Source organism: Festucalex cinctus, chromosome 14 (genome assembly GCF_051991245.1).
Source record: "Festucalex cinctus isolate MCC-2025b chromosome 14, RoL_Fcin_1.0, whole genome shotgun sequence".
In the NCBI taxonomy this organism is placed as follows: domain Eukaryota; kingdom Metazoa; phylum Chordata; class Actinopteri; order Syngnathiformes; family Syngnathidae; genus Festucalex; species Festucalex cinctus.
In genome coordinates, this window is record NC_135424.1 from 17,770,083 (window position 1) to 17,789,346 (window position 19,264).

The 19,264-nt window shown below is 36.5% G+C and overlaps 1 protein-coding gene across 3 annotated transcripts in view; it reads left to right on the forward strand.

Moving 5' to 3' along the window:
- Positions 1–19,264, forward strand: part of eys (eyes shut homolog) — a 175,017-nt gene that overhangs the window by 100,960 nt on the left and 54,793 nt on the right. For all 3 annotated transcript variants that reach the window (XM_077495542.1, XM_077495543.1, XM_077495544.1), the window contains exons 34-39: positions 3,842–4,032; positions 4,764–4,855; positions 7,803–7,953; positions 8,387–8,499; positions 9,070–9,239; positions 17,178–17,354. In XM_077495542.1, the coding sequence (XP_077351668.1) occupies positions 3,842–4,032; positions 4,764–4,855; positions 7,803–7,953; positions 8,387–8,499; positions 9,070–9,239; positions 17,178–17,354 (894 nt within the window). The remainder of the gene's footprint in view (positions 1–3,841; positions 4,033–4,763; positions 4,856–7,802; positions 7,954–8,386; positions 8,500–9,069; positions 9,240–17,177; positions 17,355–19,264) is intronic.

The following is a 19,264-nucleotide window of genomic DNA, read 5'->3' on the forward strand; positions in this document are numbered from 1 at the left end:
CACTACTTTTCTGTCCGTTCGTATCACTACGCGGCGCCCTGTAGAAGGCTAACCGACGCACTGCAGCCAGCTAGCTGATACTTCCGCCGAAAAGGCAAACAACTTCAGGCGGAAGTATCAGCTAGCTGGCTGCAGTGCGTCGGTTAGCGTTCTACAGGGCGCCGCGCAGTGATACGAACGAACGAACAGAAAAGTAGTGGCTGGCGGTAATGGCGTCTGACTTTATTCAGAAAAGAGTATTGTGATGGAAATGTATCACGCTTTTGAAAACAAATAGTTTTTAGAAGAAAAACGCTTTATTTCTGAGACCCCAGCCAGCTTGCTGGACTATTTTCCTCTCGTCCAACGCCGAACCAGAACGCGTGTCACAGAACGCTGTCAGGGGTAAGTCAGTGCTGATCGCACATACGGGAGGTGAGGATCAAATTGAGATTCATGTTAAAAAAGCCGAACGATCCCTTTAAGTTATTTAAGCACTTAGAAAGTGTTGGTGACGTAATAGATGGTACATATTAGCGGTAATAATAATAATAATAATAATAATAATAATAATAATAATAATAATAATAATAATAATAATAATGATAATAAAAGATCCTGTGCCAAAAAAAAATAAAAAATATGCAAGTGACTCGCAGTGTCGAAAATAACAAAAACAACATAAAATATCGGCCAAATCCAGTGCAGGTCCATGCCACTCTACACTACAAGCAAAATTGTAAATATCCAGTATTATTACATTCAATTCTCTCTAATATCAATGAATCAGTCTTTTTTTTTTTTTTCTGTTTGCAGAATCTGCATTGTATTTTGTTTTCCTTTTCAGTTTCATGACTTTGCCAGCGAGTCACGGTTACACTCACATTGGAAATGTTCATGAATGAAGGACAGCCTGAAGGAAGTCCTGTGAATTATGAGTAATATTTATTATTTAAATCCATTCAACAAAAATATAAATAGCGAGGTGTGAAGTCCAAAGCAAAAAGAACTGTGACACTGAGGATGCAGTTTTCTGCCATATAACGTTCAGTTACGGCTTCTTCTGTCACCGATCTTCAGAACAAGAGATTTTTTTTCAGCAAATGTTGAAGGTAAAGAATGACCTTTTGCTTTCCCTCGAGGCACAGAAATTGCAAGAGTCCCAGAATGGTCCTTCGCAGTATTTTATCTCTGTCCTGTGACAAGTTCAATCAGTCAGTCTATTACATTAACCGATAAATCAGGGACGAAACAAGACCTGCAACCTGGGTTTTTTTTAAATAAATGGGACATAAAGTCTATATCAATTAAAAGTCATCAGGCAAGGTCCAGTCATACAATAATTGTTCTCAAGCTCACGTCTTATCAAATATCTACTGTATGTGTCCCCCCCCCCCCCCCCCCCCCCCCCCCCCCACGACCAGTATTCTAACCTGACATTCACTCACTGAGAGCACACACTCCACCTGGATGACTTATATGAACGTATGACTTATATCAATCCTTTCAGCTCCTTAATGGACATGTATTAGGACAAGATGTAATTAGGCTGGCTCGAAAAGACTAATATTCCCACGGAGGAAAATGTAGGCCTATGTTCTTTTAAAAGAAGAAAAGGTCTTTCAACAGGCTACACTCATGATAAAGTCCATGGTCAGTAATGTATTAGCCATTGTGTTTTAAACCTCTAAATATAGTATGGCATTTTTTTTTTTTTTTGTTCTTGTGAATGTTTAATGATATGCATGATAGATAGATAGATAGATAGATAGATAGATAGATAGATGGAAAGAAAGAACTGGTTACACCCCTGCCTCTCACCTAAAGCCATCTGGGAGAGGCATGCAGCTCAGCCACAACTATAATGAGTACAAGTGATGTGGAAAATGGATATACCCTCTTCATTAGATACATCTGCACCAGTTAATCACATCTACTAAAAGCCAGATTATTGCACAGGCTAAATATCCCCACAGACATGCAATGCTCCCTTATGGCCATGGAAAAATAAGACTCGCGGACGATAAAAGACAGTAATGCTGTTGTGAACATCAACAAAAAAAATATGGCATCAGTGTGTCACTATCATTTGCAATATTAGAACTCAATCAAACAACAAACTATGACATCATTGAGCAGAGACAAAATGATCCATTGAATCTTTCCTACAAGACAATTAAAGTAGATATATTGGACAATGAAGCAATAAGATGAGAATGACTTCACATGATGGAAGATCATGCTACTTAGTACTCTTAATCTATATTCTGGGACAGAATTTAAACATTTTAACCATTTTTTATTTATTTTTTTATGTGAGAGGCACGACATGACAAGTAACTTTTTGCCACAATTCTTTTATTGATTTTGTCCCATCAGAATTTGCAAGTTTTCCGAATGTTGTGAGTGGCGAATATATGTACGCCATAATAAATAAATTAAGATAAATTATCTGTGCTCGGTCTGGTAAAATCCTTATCCGTCAATGACCCATGCACAAAAGAAAACAAAGGGGGGGAAAAAAACAGAGATCTTTGAAGGTACAGCTGCAGCTAGCTGTTAATGAGGTACGAGAGTGCCTCCTTGCAACAGTCTCGCACTGCATCAAAGACTGCTTCAGACTACACAAGGCCTTAAAATGAATGTAAAGCTTTGTCTCTGAGGGGTAATTTTACATCATCAGCACTGGCAACTTGTATTGTCAGGGGTGAAGAACACAGCGCTGCATTGTTGCATTGTTGGTTTATCCTCATTAGTTCACAGATCACAGTATGTATACTCCTCATGATTCCCTTTTTTGTCAATGGTTTTTCCTCAGGGTATTGGTCCTATAGCTTCCCCGTCCAAATGGGGTATTTACGTAAACTTGCTTGTTAAATGCCCTGAGGAGCAGGTTGTCAGATCAAAAGTGCTTGCCAGCCTATTAGGACTTGACGTGTAACAAATATTGATAGCGGTTTCACTTGTGCTTGCTCAATTAATCATGGCAACAACTTAAAAGGAGCGTTGCTGATTTCTCTAGCGTAATGAATGTATTTTTTTTTTTCCCTCCCTCTCCCCAGATAAGAACAGACAGAGCATGAGACAGGTGCATCCACAAACGCTTTTCAATCCCTGCTTTGACTTCTCAGTAACAGATTGCACCGTTTCTTTCAAATGGGAACAATACTGAGCATGAGTACCCCGAATGCAAGTCCGAGCCTGTCGTTATAAGTTGGTGTTCGTCACTGTGCTCAATAAGCTTGCGGGCAGGGACGCTTTAACAGGAGTGTCCCATAATTGCCTCTTCTCATGGATGATACAAGACAAGTTATTTCACTATAAAACTCGGCATGTCATAAACGTGCATGACTACATTCAGCTCCTCTCTCCTGATATTGTGCCATTTGCATGCTTCACAGCTTTCCCAGTGAATAAAATGAGTTTCAGTTTGCCTCGACAGTGAGCAAAAAGCAGGGGGGGGTGAGATGTGCAGAATGTAGAATTCTTTGCAATTCTTTTCAAATAAAAGCAATCTCTTCTTGCTCAAGTTTTTTGTGCGTTTTCTCTTATGTGTCTTTCAGCTGTATTCTATTTCTGTTGCCAAGGTTATTTGATGGATACAGGTTACATTTACATTTTATGCTTCAACAAAGCTGTAGCAAGAGACTCAGAGGAATACAAACAGGAAGTTCAAGTCCGTCTCAGCTCGACATGGAAACTGTTCCATGATGTTCCATGAGAGCAGCCGCTTCTCTGTGGTGGAAGTGGGCGGAAAAATAATTTCTCCATTCGGGGATCAATAGTGGGTCTCCGAAGAAGTAACAATAACCATGCACAAACCTTCTGCTTCATTTCACCATCTATATTTGTATCCCCCTAGGTTCAAACTATGTCCAGTATTTTGGAAATTCCTACCTGGAGTTTGAAGAGATTGTTCTCAGCACAATCAACAACATAACAGTGAGATTTCAGACTCAAGCCGATCGTGGGACTATCATTTATGTGGGCCAAGGTCCGGATGAGAGAGATTTCATTTTCATGGAACTCTTTGTCATGGATGGGATGCTGCAGGTAAAACTTGATGACGATGACAGCTAATTATCATCTTGTGTCAATGACTGTACTACACATTACATTGGAGAATGATTTTGGAAAAGAAATCTGTTGAGTTAGATTTTTATGCTGATTGAAAATTGGCATGCTGATTCCAAAATTATAGTCGTTTTTTTTGTTTTTTGTTTTCCCCCGAGCATCTCAACCCCCAGATAAGCTAAATTTCACTGTAGAAAGACTGTAGTAAGGAGAGCTGATTATTGAATTGGACACATATACAGTTATGTGGCAACTTGTTTGTGCAATCACAATTGAGATGGTGAGAGGTGTGTGTAGTTCTCAAAAGGTCAGTAGGTCTACTATCAATATACACAAACAGAAAAGTAGCATGATCGGAATTAAGAAGATTATTGTTGGCTTTTCACTTAACATTGTAACCATGGGTTGTAAGTTAAATTTCATTTTATGTTCTATTTTTCCCCCCCAAAGCTTATAACTATTCCATCTTAGTCTTTTATTTGCATAAACACATATTTATTATTATTATTATTATTATTATTTTTTAAGAGAACAGTGATTCTGTAGTTCAAAACTGTGACATGATAGAGAAGAACTGATCAGTTTTGGATTCCGGACCCAAAAATTTGTTAAAACAGCTGTTGGACATATTAACAAAAATTGTTTACCAGTTTAATTCATATTGAATGTCCTCACATCTGAAGCTACATTTCACACAATGTTTGTTCCAGTATGTCTTTTCCTGCAATAATGAGGATGATGTTGCGTGGATTAACACACAAATTCACGTTGATGACGGCAAAGAACACATTGTCAACATCAGGTATGTTCTTTTTAAGTGAATTCCAATACACTGTGAGGGGATTATCATGTTCATGAATATCTTGTGTTCAGGAGTGGTAATTTCAATTTACAGTTCTGACTTGGGTTTGTAAATAAACATATCTGCCTTTGGCAATAATATTTCATTTAATGAGGAAGAAGCAGCCTATTCGTAGCATAAGCTTCTTAGCTTTACATAACACGCAAAATATGTTCAAATAGCATTAGCACCTCAGGTGGTATTAACTTCCCATCCGCAGTTATCCACTTGTGTGAAGCGTTGAAGCATTCATTCAAATTAATGACTGTAAGTAAAACCAAGGGGACATAAGAGAAGTCATTTATGTTTCATTACAAACAAGCCTACATTTCAAAGAACTGCAACACATGCCACAATGCCACTATTGAAAGGCATTAGTGATCAACAGGAATGCTTTATTGGCTCTTCTTAAGTCTTAATTTTCAGGTTTTTTTTTTTTTGGTTTTTTTTTTTTTGGTTTTTTTTTTAATTATGAAAAGATTAGCAATCAAGAGCCAAGCACAAAATCAATGTTTAAATGATTTAAAGTAAGGCTGCAATCCTTTTGAGATATTGTTCTCGAGTCTTGGCACAATTTTACTAACACTTCTCAATAATATTGCTAATTCCACAACTGTAATAGCTATTTTGGCTGTCTCTAACCAATGATACGTTTTGATTTTTAATTATGTGTTATATTATGTGTTCATTTTTGTTATAGTTGTGAAAGAAAATCAACTTAATCATTTTTTTCTCAAAGGGCCATAATATGGAAATTGGGACCGTGTTGATGAGCTGCCAGTTTTAAAAATGTCCTTGAGCAAGGCATTTAAGCCACAACAGAATGTTGTTGCTATTGACTGTGGTGAAAACAAGCAGGATAAATAATAAGAGAATCACAATGTAATCCTTAATAGCATGGCTGCCTCTCATTTCATTCCTTCACATAATACAAGTGAAAAATAATGTTTGTTTTTTTCCCTACACTACACTTGCATATACAATACAATGTAAAGATATGACAACACTAAACATGTTTTGTTCACTGATTCGTTTGCCATACAGTGACAAACGATCATGGAATTATTATCCGTACATTGTGAGAGGAGTCCAATTGTAGTGACATTTTTAAAAACAGCATTACTGAATAATAGTGAAGAAGAAACACAAAAAAATGTTTTATTTATTTATTTATTTATTTATTTATTTATTTATTTATTTATTAAACCTAAAAATAAAGAAATAAGTTATTCAGGAGTAGTTGCTATAAAAAAACAACTTGGCAGAGCTATTGAAATGATCTTGGAGCAAGCTGGCAAGGTTGTACCCCCCCCACACACACACCATTCCCCCTTCCCTGAAGAAAAAGCTCTGGCCTAAATAGCTAAGTGCGTACCGACCAGCCTATCAGGTTAAAGGGTTTCAAGGCTCCACCTCCTGTTTTTTTTTTTTTCCCTCTCAAAGAAAAATACAACATTGGTGAGAATCCATCATAATGTTCTGTGCTGAACCCTTGGAGACATTGTGAGAAGGAGAGCTGTCATAACTAGAGGGTCAGGAGCGCGGAAAAATGGTTGCCGGTGTCACAAAGCAAATACTTTGTAATTGTCTTGATAGCCGACTCCGTCAATCTTTGTCTGATTTGACCCAAAGCTACAACGCCGTGGTCATCCTCACCGCCGAACTCATTATAGACTTTTAATATATCTTCCCCGTCAAAGACACTTTTCAATATGTTAAATAGAAACCCGGTGGGGCTGGCTTCTCAAGGACAGTGTGCGCGCTGCCCTCTGGCTGCTGGCCAGGCCGTTCTGGCAGACTGCTTCTAAATTAACCGCCATTCCATGCAAGCGAGCTCTTGAGGACGGACTTATTCGGAGCATTTAGCCGGCATATGCAACAGTTTGCAAAGTGAAGGCTAAACAAATCAGCTGATTGCTGCGTGGACGTCCTTACTTCCATTCTGGTAACAAGAGGTATCAAGAGACGGGGGCGAAATCTGTGGCCTGAGTACCCTCAAGCTGCTGATGGTTAGTGCTGAATCTGCACTGATGTAATTATCGAGTCCTCTCTATAGTTTCAAGTGTTTGTTTTTTTTCGGTTTTTTTTTAGAACAGCTTCTGAAAAAGTGATACTGCACCCAAATGCAGCATAATAAGCCTGGCTTCATCCCGTCAGCCCTTTTTTTCTATTTAAAAGTTGCAATGTAGCATATGTTGTGTTGGAGGTTGTTATAATAACGTGTCCAAATGGGAAAAATGAATAAAAAATTAAAAAATAAACTAAAATAACATGACTGCTTAAGTGTGCACAACCACTTATAATTGGAGATGTGGGTGCGTTCAGAACTGACCAATCACACATAGTTTTTCATCTTTAAAACCCAATAAAGCCTGAACCATGAAATTTATTTGTTGGTCCTTTTGAACAAACGTGTTTTTTTTTTTGTTTTTTTTTTTTTTTGTTTTTTTTGTTTGTTTTTTTAAATCAACTTCCACATATGACTTTTGATTTGTGTCATATTTGATGCATCCGGTCACAATGCTTAAAATTCATACATTTATAACTGTCAAAAATATAACAATAAACAGACATACTGTATTAGTATCTCCAAAAATCTGAAAAAACATTTCCCATTATTAGTAAGTATAGGTGTCTCCCCTTTCTCAATTGGGGCGATCTTGCAAGGTCGCTGGGTGATACTGCCCTCTAATGGATTATCCGTGCAATGTATATGTCAGATCATATACATCGGGGTTTTAATGGGGAAAAATATACTCATGAAATAAAGGGTTCAAAATGTCTTGCATTTAATATGCTTCGTTTGGCGTTACAGGGCTAAAACAAAGGTAAGATGTCATTCTTCGTGTTTGGAACAACATGAGAATAACACTCCACAATTGTGCTTATGTGTCTCACTTCTTATTAGACAACACCTGGCTCCTTGTGAGGCTGAAATAACACTTTCCGGTCATGAGAAAATCAAAAGTGCAGCAAGTAATTTCAGGTTGAGACATGTGATACCAAGAACAAACCGCATCTTCACAGGCGGTCTGCCACAACGATACTCGACCAAGCAGGTAAGTAGATAAGCACTCACGTTGCTTCAAAAGGGTCCTTGAAAACTGTGATGACATCATATCACTTGAACAAAAACATGAGAAGGAAATTTCAACTAGCACTCTCATTAGAGTTATGTGATTACCTCTCTGAAAGCAACAGTTTTTGTTCACTCAATATTATACACTTCTCTAAGAGCACTAGTCCCTAAAATGGTTGAAAAAGAAAATGCTTGGCAAAAGGAGTATGATGAATGAGACCAAAAATATATATATATGGTTATTTGGTGTAAGAGGCTAAAGGCACAATGTGAGAATTGTTGAGAAAGCTTATGAATGAATAAGTATTGAACTCGCATTCATTGTGAGTGAACGCAATTAAACAAAGCGTTCCCTTTCAAGTATTGTACATCATAATAAAGTGGTGAAAAAAATCTATTTTCCTCCCCCTTAGACGTCAAAGTCTTTCTACAACTATACCGGCTGCATTGAAATCATTGAATTCAATAAAGTCAGAAGTTTGTACAAATCCGATGCCATCATCAGCAGCAATACAGGCACATGCAGGTAAAGTATTTTTACACATCAGTTGTTGATGCTTCATTAAGCTATCTTTAAAACTGAGCAAGAGTTTTTTTTTTTGTTTTTTTTTTTATGTGTATGTATTTTCAAAGTTTGATCATGTCGCTGTCATAATCAATTATGTTGATGTCTATTACATTTTATTAGGGATGGACAAGTACTGATACTAGGTATAGTATTACGCAAATACCCGGCCGTTTTCAAGGTGTCGGACGGTCGTCCTATTGTGGCCATTTTATGATCAGGAGCTAGAAATTAGAAAAGTAGAAAATTGCCATTAATGAAATGCAATTTTAAGGAAAATTTATATATTGAGATGTATAGGTCCTTTTAAAATGATCTGACATTGTTTTTGGGGGCAAATTTTATGTATCAAAAATACTCATGGTATCGATGTCTGACTACTCGTACTGGTTTCGGCCTGAAAAAAAGTTGAAGATGCCTCCATTTTATTTTGTATTGGAGTGAAAGTGGATGGATTTGAGCACATTTTCAACCAATCATACAGTTTGCATGCAATCAGTATGACTCCGTTTTCATTTAACTGACCAACAGTGTCAACACAAGTGGAGCTCCCGCTCAAGCACCAAAACGCCCCCAGCATGAAATTTGTGGTGATGCTGTTTGCCTGAATGGGGGAACGTGTCATAAGCTGCAACAACCTGGCAAAGATGCGCCTTCCTGCCTCTGCCCGCTTCATTTTACTGGAACATTTTGCGAGAAAGGTGTTGTAATGTCATTTTTTCTTCTTGTTGTGAGCTGAGAATGTTTCCCACTTTGCACACTCAGTAAAAAGAAACTTGTAAAGCAGGTCTATTGTGACCTCCGCAGTGGTATCTTCAAGAGACAGACAGCTAGTAATGTTGGTTAATATATGCTGAGCTTCTTTGGGTAATAGGTTTCACATCGAGGCAGAATGGAGTCGGCTGCATTAGGAATTTTGAGTGATGTGAATTATTCAGGACATGATTAATGAAATGAAAGATCCATATAATCAGCTTGAACCATTCCTGAATGAGAATGCGACCTTGCGGCACTTGCTCATCATTCAGCCCAAACTTTCACCCGTTCCCTTCACAAATATGACATGATTTACTAGAGATGGCTTTAAAAAGTACAAAAACAAACATGCACAAAGCAAATCCACTAAGATTGTTTCTGCCTTTACAAAAAAATTATTCATACCAAATATGTCGACACGAAAATATGTACAGCTGATAACTTCTCTATAATTAACTGCTGTTTATTCAGTTAAAGTAAACATTTCTTGACAATAATATGTGACCTCTAAACATGACATTCTGATTAATATTACATTTGTGGAATATGAGTTATGAAGCAAAATCCAGTTGCTTCAGAAAACAGGTAAGATGTGATTGGTCGTTGCTTGAGCCCTGAGCAACATTGATGTCATCTTAATTCGACAGGAAATGGCAAAATGGCCGCCCCGGGATGGATAAAAACTGCTGTATTTTGCTGCTTAACTCATATTCCACTAACACAATATCAACCAGAATACCATATTTAGACAACTGGGGCTGCATAGAACATATTGTCCAAAAAATAAAAAATAAATGGCTTGACTTCCTCTTTAACTCATTCACTGCTAGCTATTTCAGAACATTTCAATTTTTAATACCCACACGATATTATGTTCAGTAATTAAATTATTAAAATAATATCTTCAAAAATATTTAGATATTATATTTGGGCGTAGTGTGGGCATCTTTAGTCATATTTGTGTTGTTATTCCGCAAATTAAATGCACACTAAAATTATGTCGTGACAGTTTGAATATTGAGTGTAAGCATTTTTGCATCATCCATGTTGTGTTACTAATATGCTAAGGTGACCTTATTTTCATTTCCAAAAAAGAAACATAAAAATGTCGTTTTTATATAGTATTTAACCGCAGTTTTCTCACATGGCCAGAAAGGAAGTTCTTGCTTATCCAACAAATTCTCAGACCCATGAAGTCTCCCTTTTAAGACCAGCAGTGGGCCTTCAGATTAGTTTCTGCTGACTTTGTAAGAAGTGTCCCTTTCTCAAACGCGTTCCATGCAGTCTCTCAGGTTTAACGCAGTCCAATCTCATATGAGCACTCATCCATTGCTGTGCTTTCCACTCCCTGCTTGCAATGGTCTGTAGAAGAAGTCCATGGGCTGTTTACATGCTGACAAAGCCTTTGCACATGTGTCGCCGTGGCAGCTGCGCTCGCTGACAACCTTGTACTCACATCCTGTTAAATTAAGTGATAGCCACAAGAGAAGAAGAAACAAAGTCATCTCTACTCTTTGGTGTTTATCCAGACATCATCTTGGCATGGAACTAATGACATTGACTTGTTTGTCTTCCAAACGAAATGCTGACTTGCATGCTGTAACCTTTGCATGCTTACATCCAGGGGACACATGCACAGGCTGCTTACATTAATGTTAAAGCAAACTGTTGTCAATAGAATGTGTATAATGTGCGTACACATATGCCTGCATTGGTGATAAGGCACTGAATGTAAAATGTATTTATGCACAGATATCTGGTTTCACCCCCAAATCTGTCTTATTTGTTTTGTTTATCCATTTAAACATGGTGTTAAAAGCCTGAGAGTAGCATGTGGGATGCAAATCTTCACCATTTGCATCTTTTGAATATTTATTTGCATTGTCCTGTGTTACAGGAAAACATCAAATTATATTAGAAATACTGTGACAGCAATAAAATGTACGCTGAAAAAAAAAATGACAATGTTGTTTCGTGTGCCGTTTCTGAATGGCAAATCCAGCACTGTAGCTGAGGTCAAAGTTCAAATCATTTTGAGGTGCGAACTTGGGACCCAAATGCAGACAAGACATGGGAGTTGGGAAACAGTGGCTTTATATACAAAAATACAAAGTAAGAACAGAGAACAGGCTGGATTCAGATGGCCTCCAAGAAAATATTTGATGGAGAAAAATTAAATCTCTGACTAGACAAGCTAAGAGTGACGAATACTGGACAATAGCAACTGCCAACATTATGACATTATCATCAAAGTAACTGCTTAAGACTAGATGAAATAAGAGTGGCAAATACATCGTCATCATCATCATACATTACATATGCAATATATCATCACATTATTATTATAAGGGACAAAGTAGCCTATATGTAACTGCCAATATCAAAATTCATAACACAGACTAATAGCAACTGACAACATTACCCATTATCTTCATAAGAGGCATAGTAACTGCATAAGGCTGGATGAACTAAGAGTGGCTAATACATCATCATCATACTTTATCATCATCTGGGACATATCGCCATACATTATCATCATAACAGACTGCTTAAGCAATTGACAACATCATAACACAAAGCCCCCATGACCCAACCCAAAATACAATCATAACACTATGATTATTTTCAGTGCTATAACTTCAATATTTTCTTCTTATTTATGTATTTATTTATTTATTTAGAAATAACATAGGCTATGATTTAATCACCATTTATGATGTAACAAATCCAAAACAAGCTTCTCTTTCACATGTAAACTGCTCAGAATCTCTCTCTCTCTCTCTCTCTCTCTCTCTCTCTCTCTCTCTCTCTCTCTCTCTCTCTCGCTCATTTTTTATTGATTTAATGTATTTTATTGTATTAATTTTTCCACAACACTTGCAGGTGCAGCTCAATAAATCAGAATATTGTGTGCAACTTTATTTAGGAGTTATTATGTAGCACAATACAAAAAATGAAACACTGATTCACTCTTCAGAGTGAAATATTTTATGATTTTGGATGGATATTTTGATCAGAGCTCACAGCTAACAAAAATCCTAATTCACCTTTTTAAGAAATTTGAATATGAAAAACACAGCCTTTTGAATACTTCAAATTTGTTTAAAGAATCTATATAATGAATAGTATAGTATAGTATAGTATAGTATAGTATAGTAGTGAAATAAAATATGCTACAATATTCATATTTATTGAGAATGTGAATGGTGACGGTATACAGCAACATTTCCCATCCCAGTTGCTAGGGGCACAAAGTTAGATGATTTTTTTTTTTCTGATTGTATTTCTAAAGTGCATATTGGCTACTTTTCCTATTGTCATTTAGGGAAATAATTATATCAAAATAAATAAATCAAGTGCACCAGCTGGATGGCCTTGCGCCACAGGAAACTCTGGTATACAGAATTGGAATATTAAAAGAGAAGCGTATGTTTACTGCCCTTTCAGATTTAGCCACTTGATCAGTTAAGAGCTGAGATGGTCTTATTTGTTGCAAATCTTTTAAAAGCAACCAAGTTATTTGCGTCCAGCTATGAATGTTGCTACGCTCACTTGAATAATTTGTCAGAGGACTGAAATAAATGGCCATTCCATTTCTCTGATGGCCACAGTCCTGTTATCTTTGCTTATCTGTTGCCAATCTGAATGCTGTTTGGCCAGTAATAAATAAATAAATAAATAAATAAATCGTGTAAAAGTTACAGTCGACAATTCAAATTTCAATTTTTATTTTTCAAAAGGGATGGCTTCTTTTATTTGGCTTTTTTAATATCTTTGGTGATGCCAAGTATGCTGAACTATAAGGTAACTTCTTATATTTTAAATTAATTCTGGTGTTGCCTCCTGCTGGCGATAAAAATGAGTCCAAATTTAAGAGGCCCCTTGCTAGTATGATTTTCAAACTTGGATTGCGTACTTATTTTTCCAGGTCTAAGGTCTTGGAAGATGACACAAGAATGAAAAGACTGGAAATGTCCTACATATTTTGGAAATAGGTTACATTAATGCATGACACAGAATCGTACAAGGTACCATACTTTTTGAAATAACCTCGTGATAAGGTAGAACTTTTTGAAAAGACATAAATGGGACAAACCTGCAATCACCTTTCATTTGAATGATCCACACTCAGCCAACATCCTCCATCAGACCTTCAGATATTCAAGAAATAAGGACGTAAGGTAATGAGCCGTAGAAGGAGGTCATAATCAATACAGACTGAATAATTTCCCGCCTCGGTGGTTTTGTCTTTTATGACTACATCTTTCCCTCAAAGCCATTTAGTCCCCAACTAATCCTGTGAACGCATAGCCTTCAATTGACTACTTAGTTGACACCATGTCTTTGGTAAGATCTCGGACCGGCCGACTCCTCTTTGAAGAAACAATTGATCATAGCTTCAAACTCTGACTGGTGTGACCGTATTTTTTGCCTACTTGATATCATCCTGTTAGTCATCCACAAGGCACCGGCCTGAGATTAGAGTACTGACATGCAGGGTGCTAACATTAGACAGCCAGACGTTGAGATCACAAATGTCAGGCTTGTTATGTGCACATAAAATCTCCAACAAAGAAGACTGCCTGACAGTTGCTTTGGATTGTCACTTTTCATGTATTAAAATGGGGGGGGGGACCTCATAAAAGTGACTCATTTGTTTGCCAGACTGTGATATGATCCAGAGTTTTGTGCATTCAACATCACTGAGTGCAGAGTTGAATACCATTAACATTCTTAATTGTCATACAAGTGAAAAAAGAAAACTAGATTGTGTACGCTCCCTGTACACAATTGACACATAGACACAGTTAAGGTGCAGAGTCTAGAAGCAAGGTTATTGCAGTGAAAACTAACGAAATAACTAAAACTAAAATTCAATAAAACATTTTCGTTAACGAAATAACATGAAAATGCTTTTTTTTTTTTAAACAAAACTGACGACATTTTATGTTTACAAAACTAACTAAAACTAACTATAATTAGAGTGAAAATGTCCTTTGTTTTAGTCTTTGCTAACTAATGTAATACATGAGCATTTGAGGTTGATTTTAATGTGATTTTAAGTACCATATTTTCTACTAATACGGCTATGTACTATAAGGTGCACCGCATTATAAGGCGCACCTTCAATGAATGACATATTTTAAAACTTTTTCCATATAAAGTCGCTAAAGTAGAGGCTGGGGTTACGTTATGCATCCATTAGATGGTGCTGCGCTCAAGGGAATGTCAACAAAACAGTCAGATAGGTCAGTCAAACTTTATTAGTAGATTACTAAAAATAAACAGCTGTTTTATTATTTTCCATGAGGTAAAGTATTAGTATTAGCTAGCGATCCAAGATGGCGGGATCTTCCGCGCATGCGCGTCACCGATCGTGCAGGGTCACCGATAGCGTCTTGACAGCGAGACCTGTTGCGTCTCAATATTGGTCCATATTTAAGGGGCACTGGATTATAAGGCGCATGGTCAGCTTTAGAAAAAATTGAAGGCTTTTAGGTGCATATTAATTGAAATAAGGACATTTGAAAGTGTGTCTCTCAGTAGTGACATCATCTAGCAGCAGCCAATAGAAAAGCACATTCAGATGACATCGTTCCAAGCCGACAATTTTGCATGCTTGACTTTTGGCTCCAATGGCTCCTCTCGCTTGCTTTTTCATTTAACTCAGCCGAAATGCGACACTAGGTAAGAAATGTGTTACTTTCTTCAGTTTACCATGGTGTTTATTAAGTATTGCACACAAGTAATACTTTTTTTTTTTTAAACAAAACTAATACTGAAACTAACTAAAACTAAAGCAAAACTAAGCATTCTTTTTCAATAAAACTAATAAAAAATAACAGAACCACCATAAAAACTAATTAAAACTAACTAAATTTAAAAAACAAAACTCAAAACGAAATAAAAACTAAAATAAAAAATTCCAAAACTTAGCATAAATGCTAACTATATCTGACTTCAAGGTGTATGCATTTAATGCAAATACAATACAGACACAGATGAATGATATAAAGTCGGCTTGGGAGGAGATCACAATTCTGTCTAATAAGTAAAATACAGCAATACATTTAATTACAATGAACAATAATCATTCACTGCCATTGACGGCTATAGAAGTCAAAGATCCATTTTAAATGGGCTGGCCATTGGCAGCTACAGTAAGATCCATTTACTGTAACTTTTGACCTCCCTGACGAATAAATTAGCTTCTTCATGAGAAAAATATGGATGTCCGCGTTCCGCCATGTCCACAGACCTTTTTTTTGCCCTTTTTACAAAGTTGGTAAGCATAGCCCTCTTCCCTAGTCTGTGCAAACATCTTTATTTCAGTTGTTTCATAATGAATTAAACCATCTCTTTATTACCAGTGTTGTTTGTTACATTTCCATTGAAAGAGAGATTGGAATCAGTAAGAAATAGTACCATGGCTTTTTTACTTATTCCTGTTTAAGTAGTTGTTGCCCTATATTTTAACATAAAAATGCCACAGCACATGATTTATATCATCTGCTATCATATTAAAAAAAAATATATATATAAAAAAACATATGCTTCATGTTGGACACTGAGGTTACACCTCCCTGAGCTGAAGCCGGCCATTTTTCAATCTCTTGCCGCGCAGCAAGCTCTCAAGCGCTCCACCAGGTGTACAATGTCACCACTGTTTTGTGCAGTTGATGACCTGAGTGGTCACCTCCTTCAGCTCCCCTTCAAGTCATACCCTTTGTCATCCAGGGGGAAATGACAACCGCATGTAACCCTGACAGAGCATTGCTGACTGCTAATAGGCAAACTGTCAGCGCAGCAAAGTGCAGCAAAGGCAGAAACATGACACTTAAACTACACCTGCTGGCCACAGCATTAGGTACACAGGCACTTAGTTTGGTTATTTGAAGTATAACTACATCATGAACAAGTAAAAGCATGATGCCACATAGGGATGTGCAATTATGGAAATTCAATTACAATGTCAATTATTACACTCAACAATTACAAAATCAGCATAACCGTAAAAAAATACAAATTTTTGAGTTGATTAAATTTATACATTTGCAAATAACTAATTTAACAAATTTGCAAATAACTAATTTAATAAATTTTGTTTCATTCAAAAGGAACTTGTGTAATTAATTATAGTGCCTCAAATAATTTAATTTTATCTTTATTTTTATTTTTTTGTTTTTACGTTTAAACATTTTCTTGTTTTGAATAAATAAATAAATAAATAAATAAATAAATAAATAAATAAATAAATAAATAAATAAAAAAGATTGTCCTACTGCACAGTGCACCAGCTGCACTCCAACTTCAAGTTTTTTGCCAACATAAATAAATCAATCAATCAATAAATAAATAAATATTACTATAAATTCTGCTTGGTCCAAAAGGAATTTAAATAATCAGTGTTTTTATTTATTTATGTACTGTATTTATATATTTATTTATTTGTTTGTTTATTTATTTATTTTATTGGGTTTGATATTTTTAAATGCTTAAAATTTTTCTTGTTGTGTTCCAAAAAATAATTGAATAATCGTGATTTCAATTGTTACCAAAATAATTGTGATTATTATTTTTTCCATAGCCCTGCGATTGGTTGGCAACCGGTCCAGGGTGTCCCCCGCCTACTGCCCAGAGCCAGCTGAGATAGGCTCCAGCACCCCCCGCAAGCCTTGTGAGGAATAAGCGGTCAAGAAAATGGATGAATGGATGGATTTTTTCCATAATCGAGCAGCCCTAATACCGTATGATTACACTTAAATCTCTATGACTTGATATTTTTGTAAAGGCAGAATTTTTAGATTATATTATCCTTCAGAAAATTAAAAAAAAAAAATCCTCCTATTTAATTGTTTGTTTTTGTTTTTTGTTTTTCCAAGATTCCAAAATATACATCCCATCTTTTGCTGGCACATCTTATTTGGAGCTGCAACCTCTCACATCCATTCTTCAGTCTTCAGACACCAACGATAATGTAACTTCCCCTGTCAAGGACACCACCGTTATTCTCCATTTGACTGCAAAAACTCGATCTACACAGGGCACCATCCTCTACAGTGAGTACAGTCTCATTTTTATGTCTGGAAGCGCTCGAGCGCTGCGGCAAGCACAGATAAAACAGAAAAATATGCATTTCTGTACCATCCAATTACGTTGATTGCGTTTAATGTTGCTTTTTCCTTGCAGATGTCCTTGCGAGTGCAAATTACCTAGCAGTTTTCATAATTGTGATATTAATGTCTAATGTGGTGCTGCTTTCATCTGAATTCAAATCAGTACTTAAAAAAAAAATCAACCATCAAAACAAAACTTTTTTCAGTTATATATAAATCTGCAGCCTCTTAGTGGTAAAAGCTAAGTTAGCATTGTTGTAATGTAACAAGCATTAATATGACTACTGATGATGAGGCGCCCGTTTATCGTCAGTCTAAAAAGGATTGAAAATAATAGATAGATGTATTTTTCTACACGTTTTTATGGTTACTATTCATCATAGTTAATTGAAAAACCCATACACAGACAATAAACCTATTTTTAGAAACTGTATTAGGTGCTGTTGGGTAGTACTTCATACAGTACATTATACTATATTTATTATATACAAATACATATGTGTTCTTAGTATTTAGGATAACTTGTTGGAGTTCTCACTTATGGGCCTCTTAATATTTGTTACAAGACTCGTTTTTTTCTGCTTGTAGCTGAAGTTCCAGGTGCAATACGGGGTCAATGAGGCACAACTCACATGGTATTTAATGACGGGTAATGGTTGTGCATCTCAGCATTGAGCAGGCCATTAATCCCCAACTACCACTTCCAAATCTTGCAAGGAAAATCCACCATTTTTCAGCGTTGACAATCCCAGAAACTGTTCAACCTTAGCAAATGCAAGCCGTCCTCTAAGGCAGGGAGAGGTGCAGGGCTTAAAAAGTTTGGGAGGGACTACTCTCGTTGTACAGTATATTTACGCAACAATGGCCTTGTTTATTTCCATTTAGACTAAACATGCACACAAACTGTTATTTATGCTTTTGCATGCAGGAAAATGTAGTTTTCTTTAGAACAATAGTTTTGCGCATTGGTGGTCAGGCTAAAAGCAAGAAGTTTGCAAAAATTGTCAGAAGATGGCAAATTTCAACCTTGACTGCAAGAAAGTCCACTTGTGATTCCTGGTGTGCTCCATCATCAGAAGAACATCTTTTCTTCTTCCTTCCATAAAGACCTTTTGTAACATGACCTCTCCATACTGTTGATGAGTGTGACAGAGTCCTTTGTGCGCCTTGTCCGACAACTGTGGCTCCCCACCTCGAGCGGCCCCTCTTTTTGTCCTTCGAGAGGTCGAGGAGCACATCTGGAAACACCTTCCTGGCTGTGCTGATTATAGATGATCACTTGTGTCTTGTTGCTATGGTTGCTCTTGCAAGCATTTGTTTAGTTTGTTGGTTGAATGCATTGAAACAGCATTAAACATATACTGTGTGAACACTCCAGTGATGGCCGTAATGTGTTACTAATACATTACCCAGTAATGACTGCCATTTTGAGTGCAATCTAATGTGTTACTATATGTAAACAAAGTTGACAAAATCTTCCATTGTGGAATATCTATCTACAGGGAAGATAATAGCAGACAACTGTCACTAGGCTACAGAAGGGATGCCACTTCATCACACCACATCATCTAGCTTTTAAAAAAAAAAAAAAAAACAGCAACAAAAAAAAAACAGCAAATTTGAAGAAATTTTTGGAGTCACAGCATAGTGCATTCAAGCTTATAGTAAAAGTTTCAACAGGTTATGTGAAACATAGCATAACATGTGATGCGACTAATACAGGAGTTCCCTGAATTTATAAACAATGTACATTATAAACGTTAAACTCTGTTTCACCATGACATATATCACTTACATTGAGTGATATACAGAGACACAAAACCTGTTATTTTATTTTAAGCCAAATTATTGGC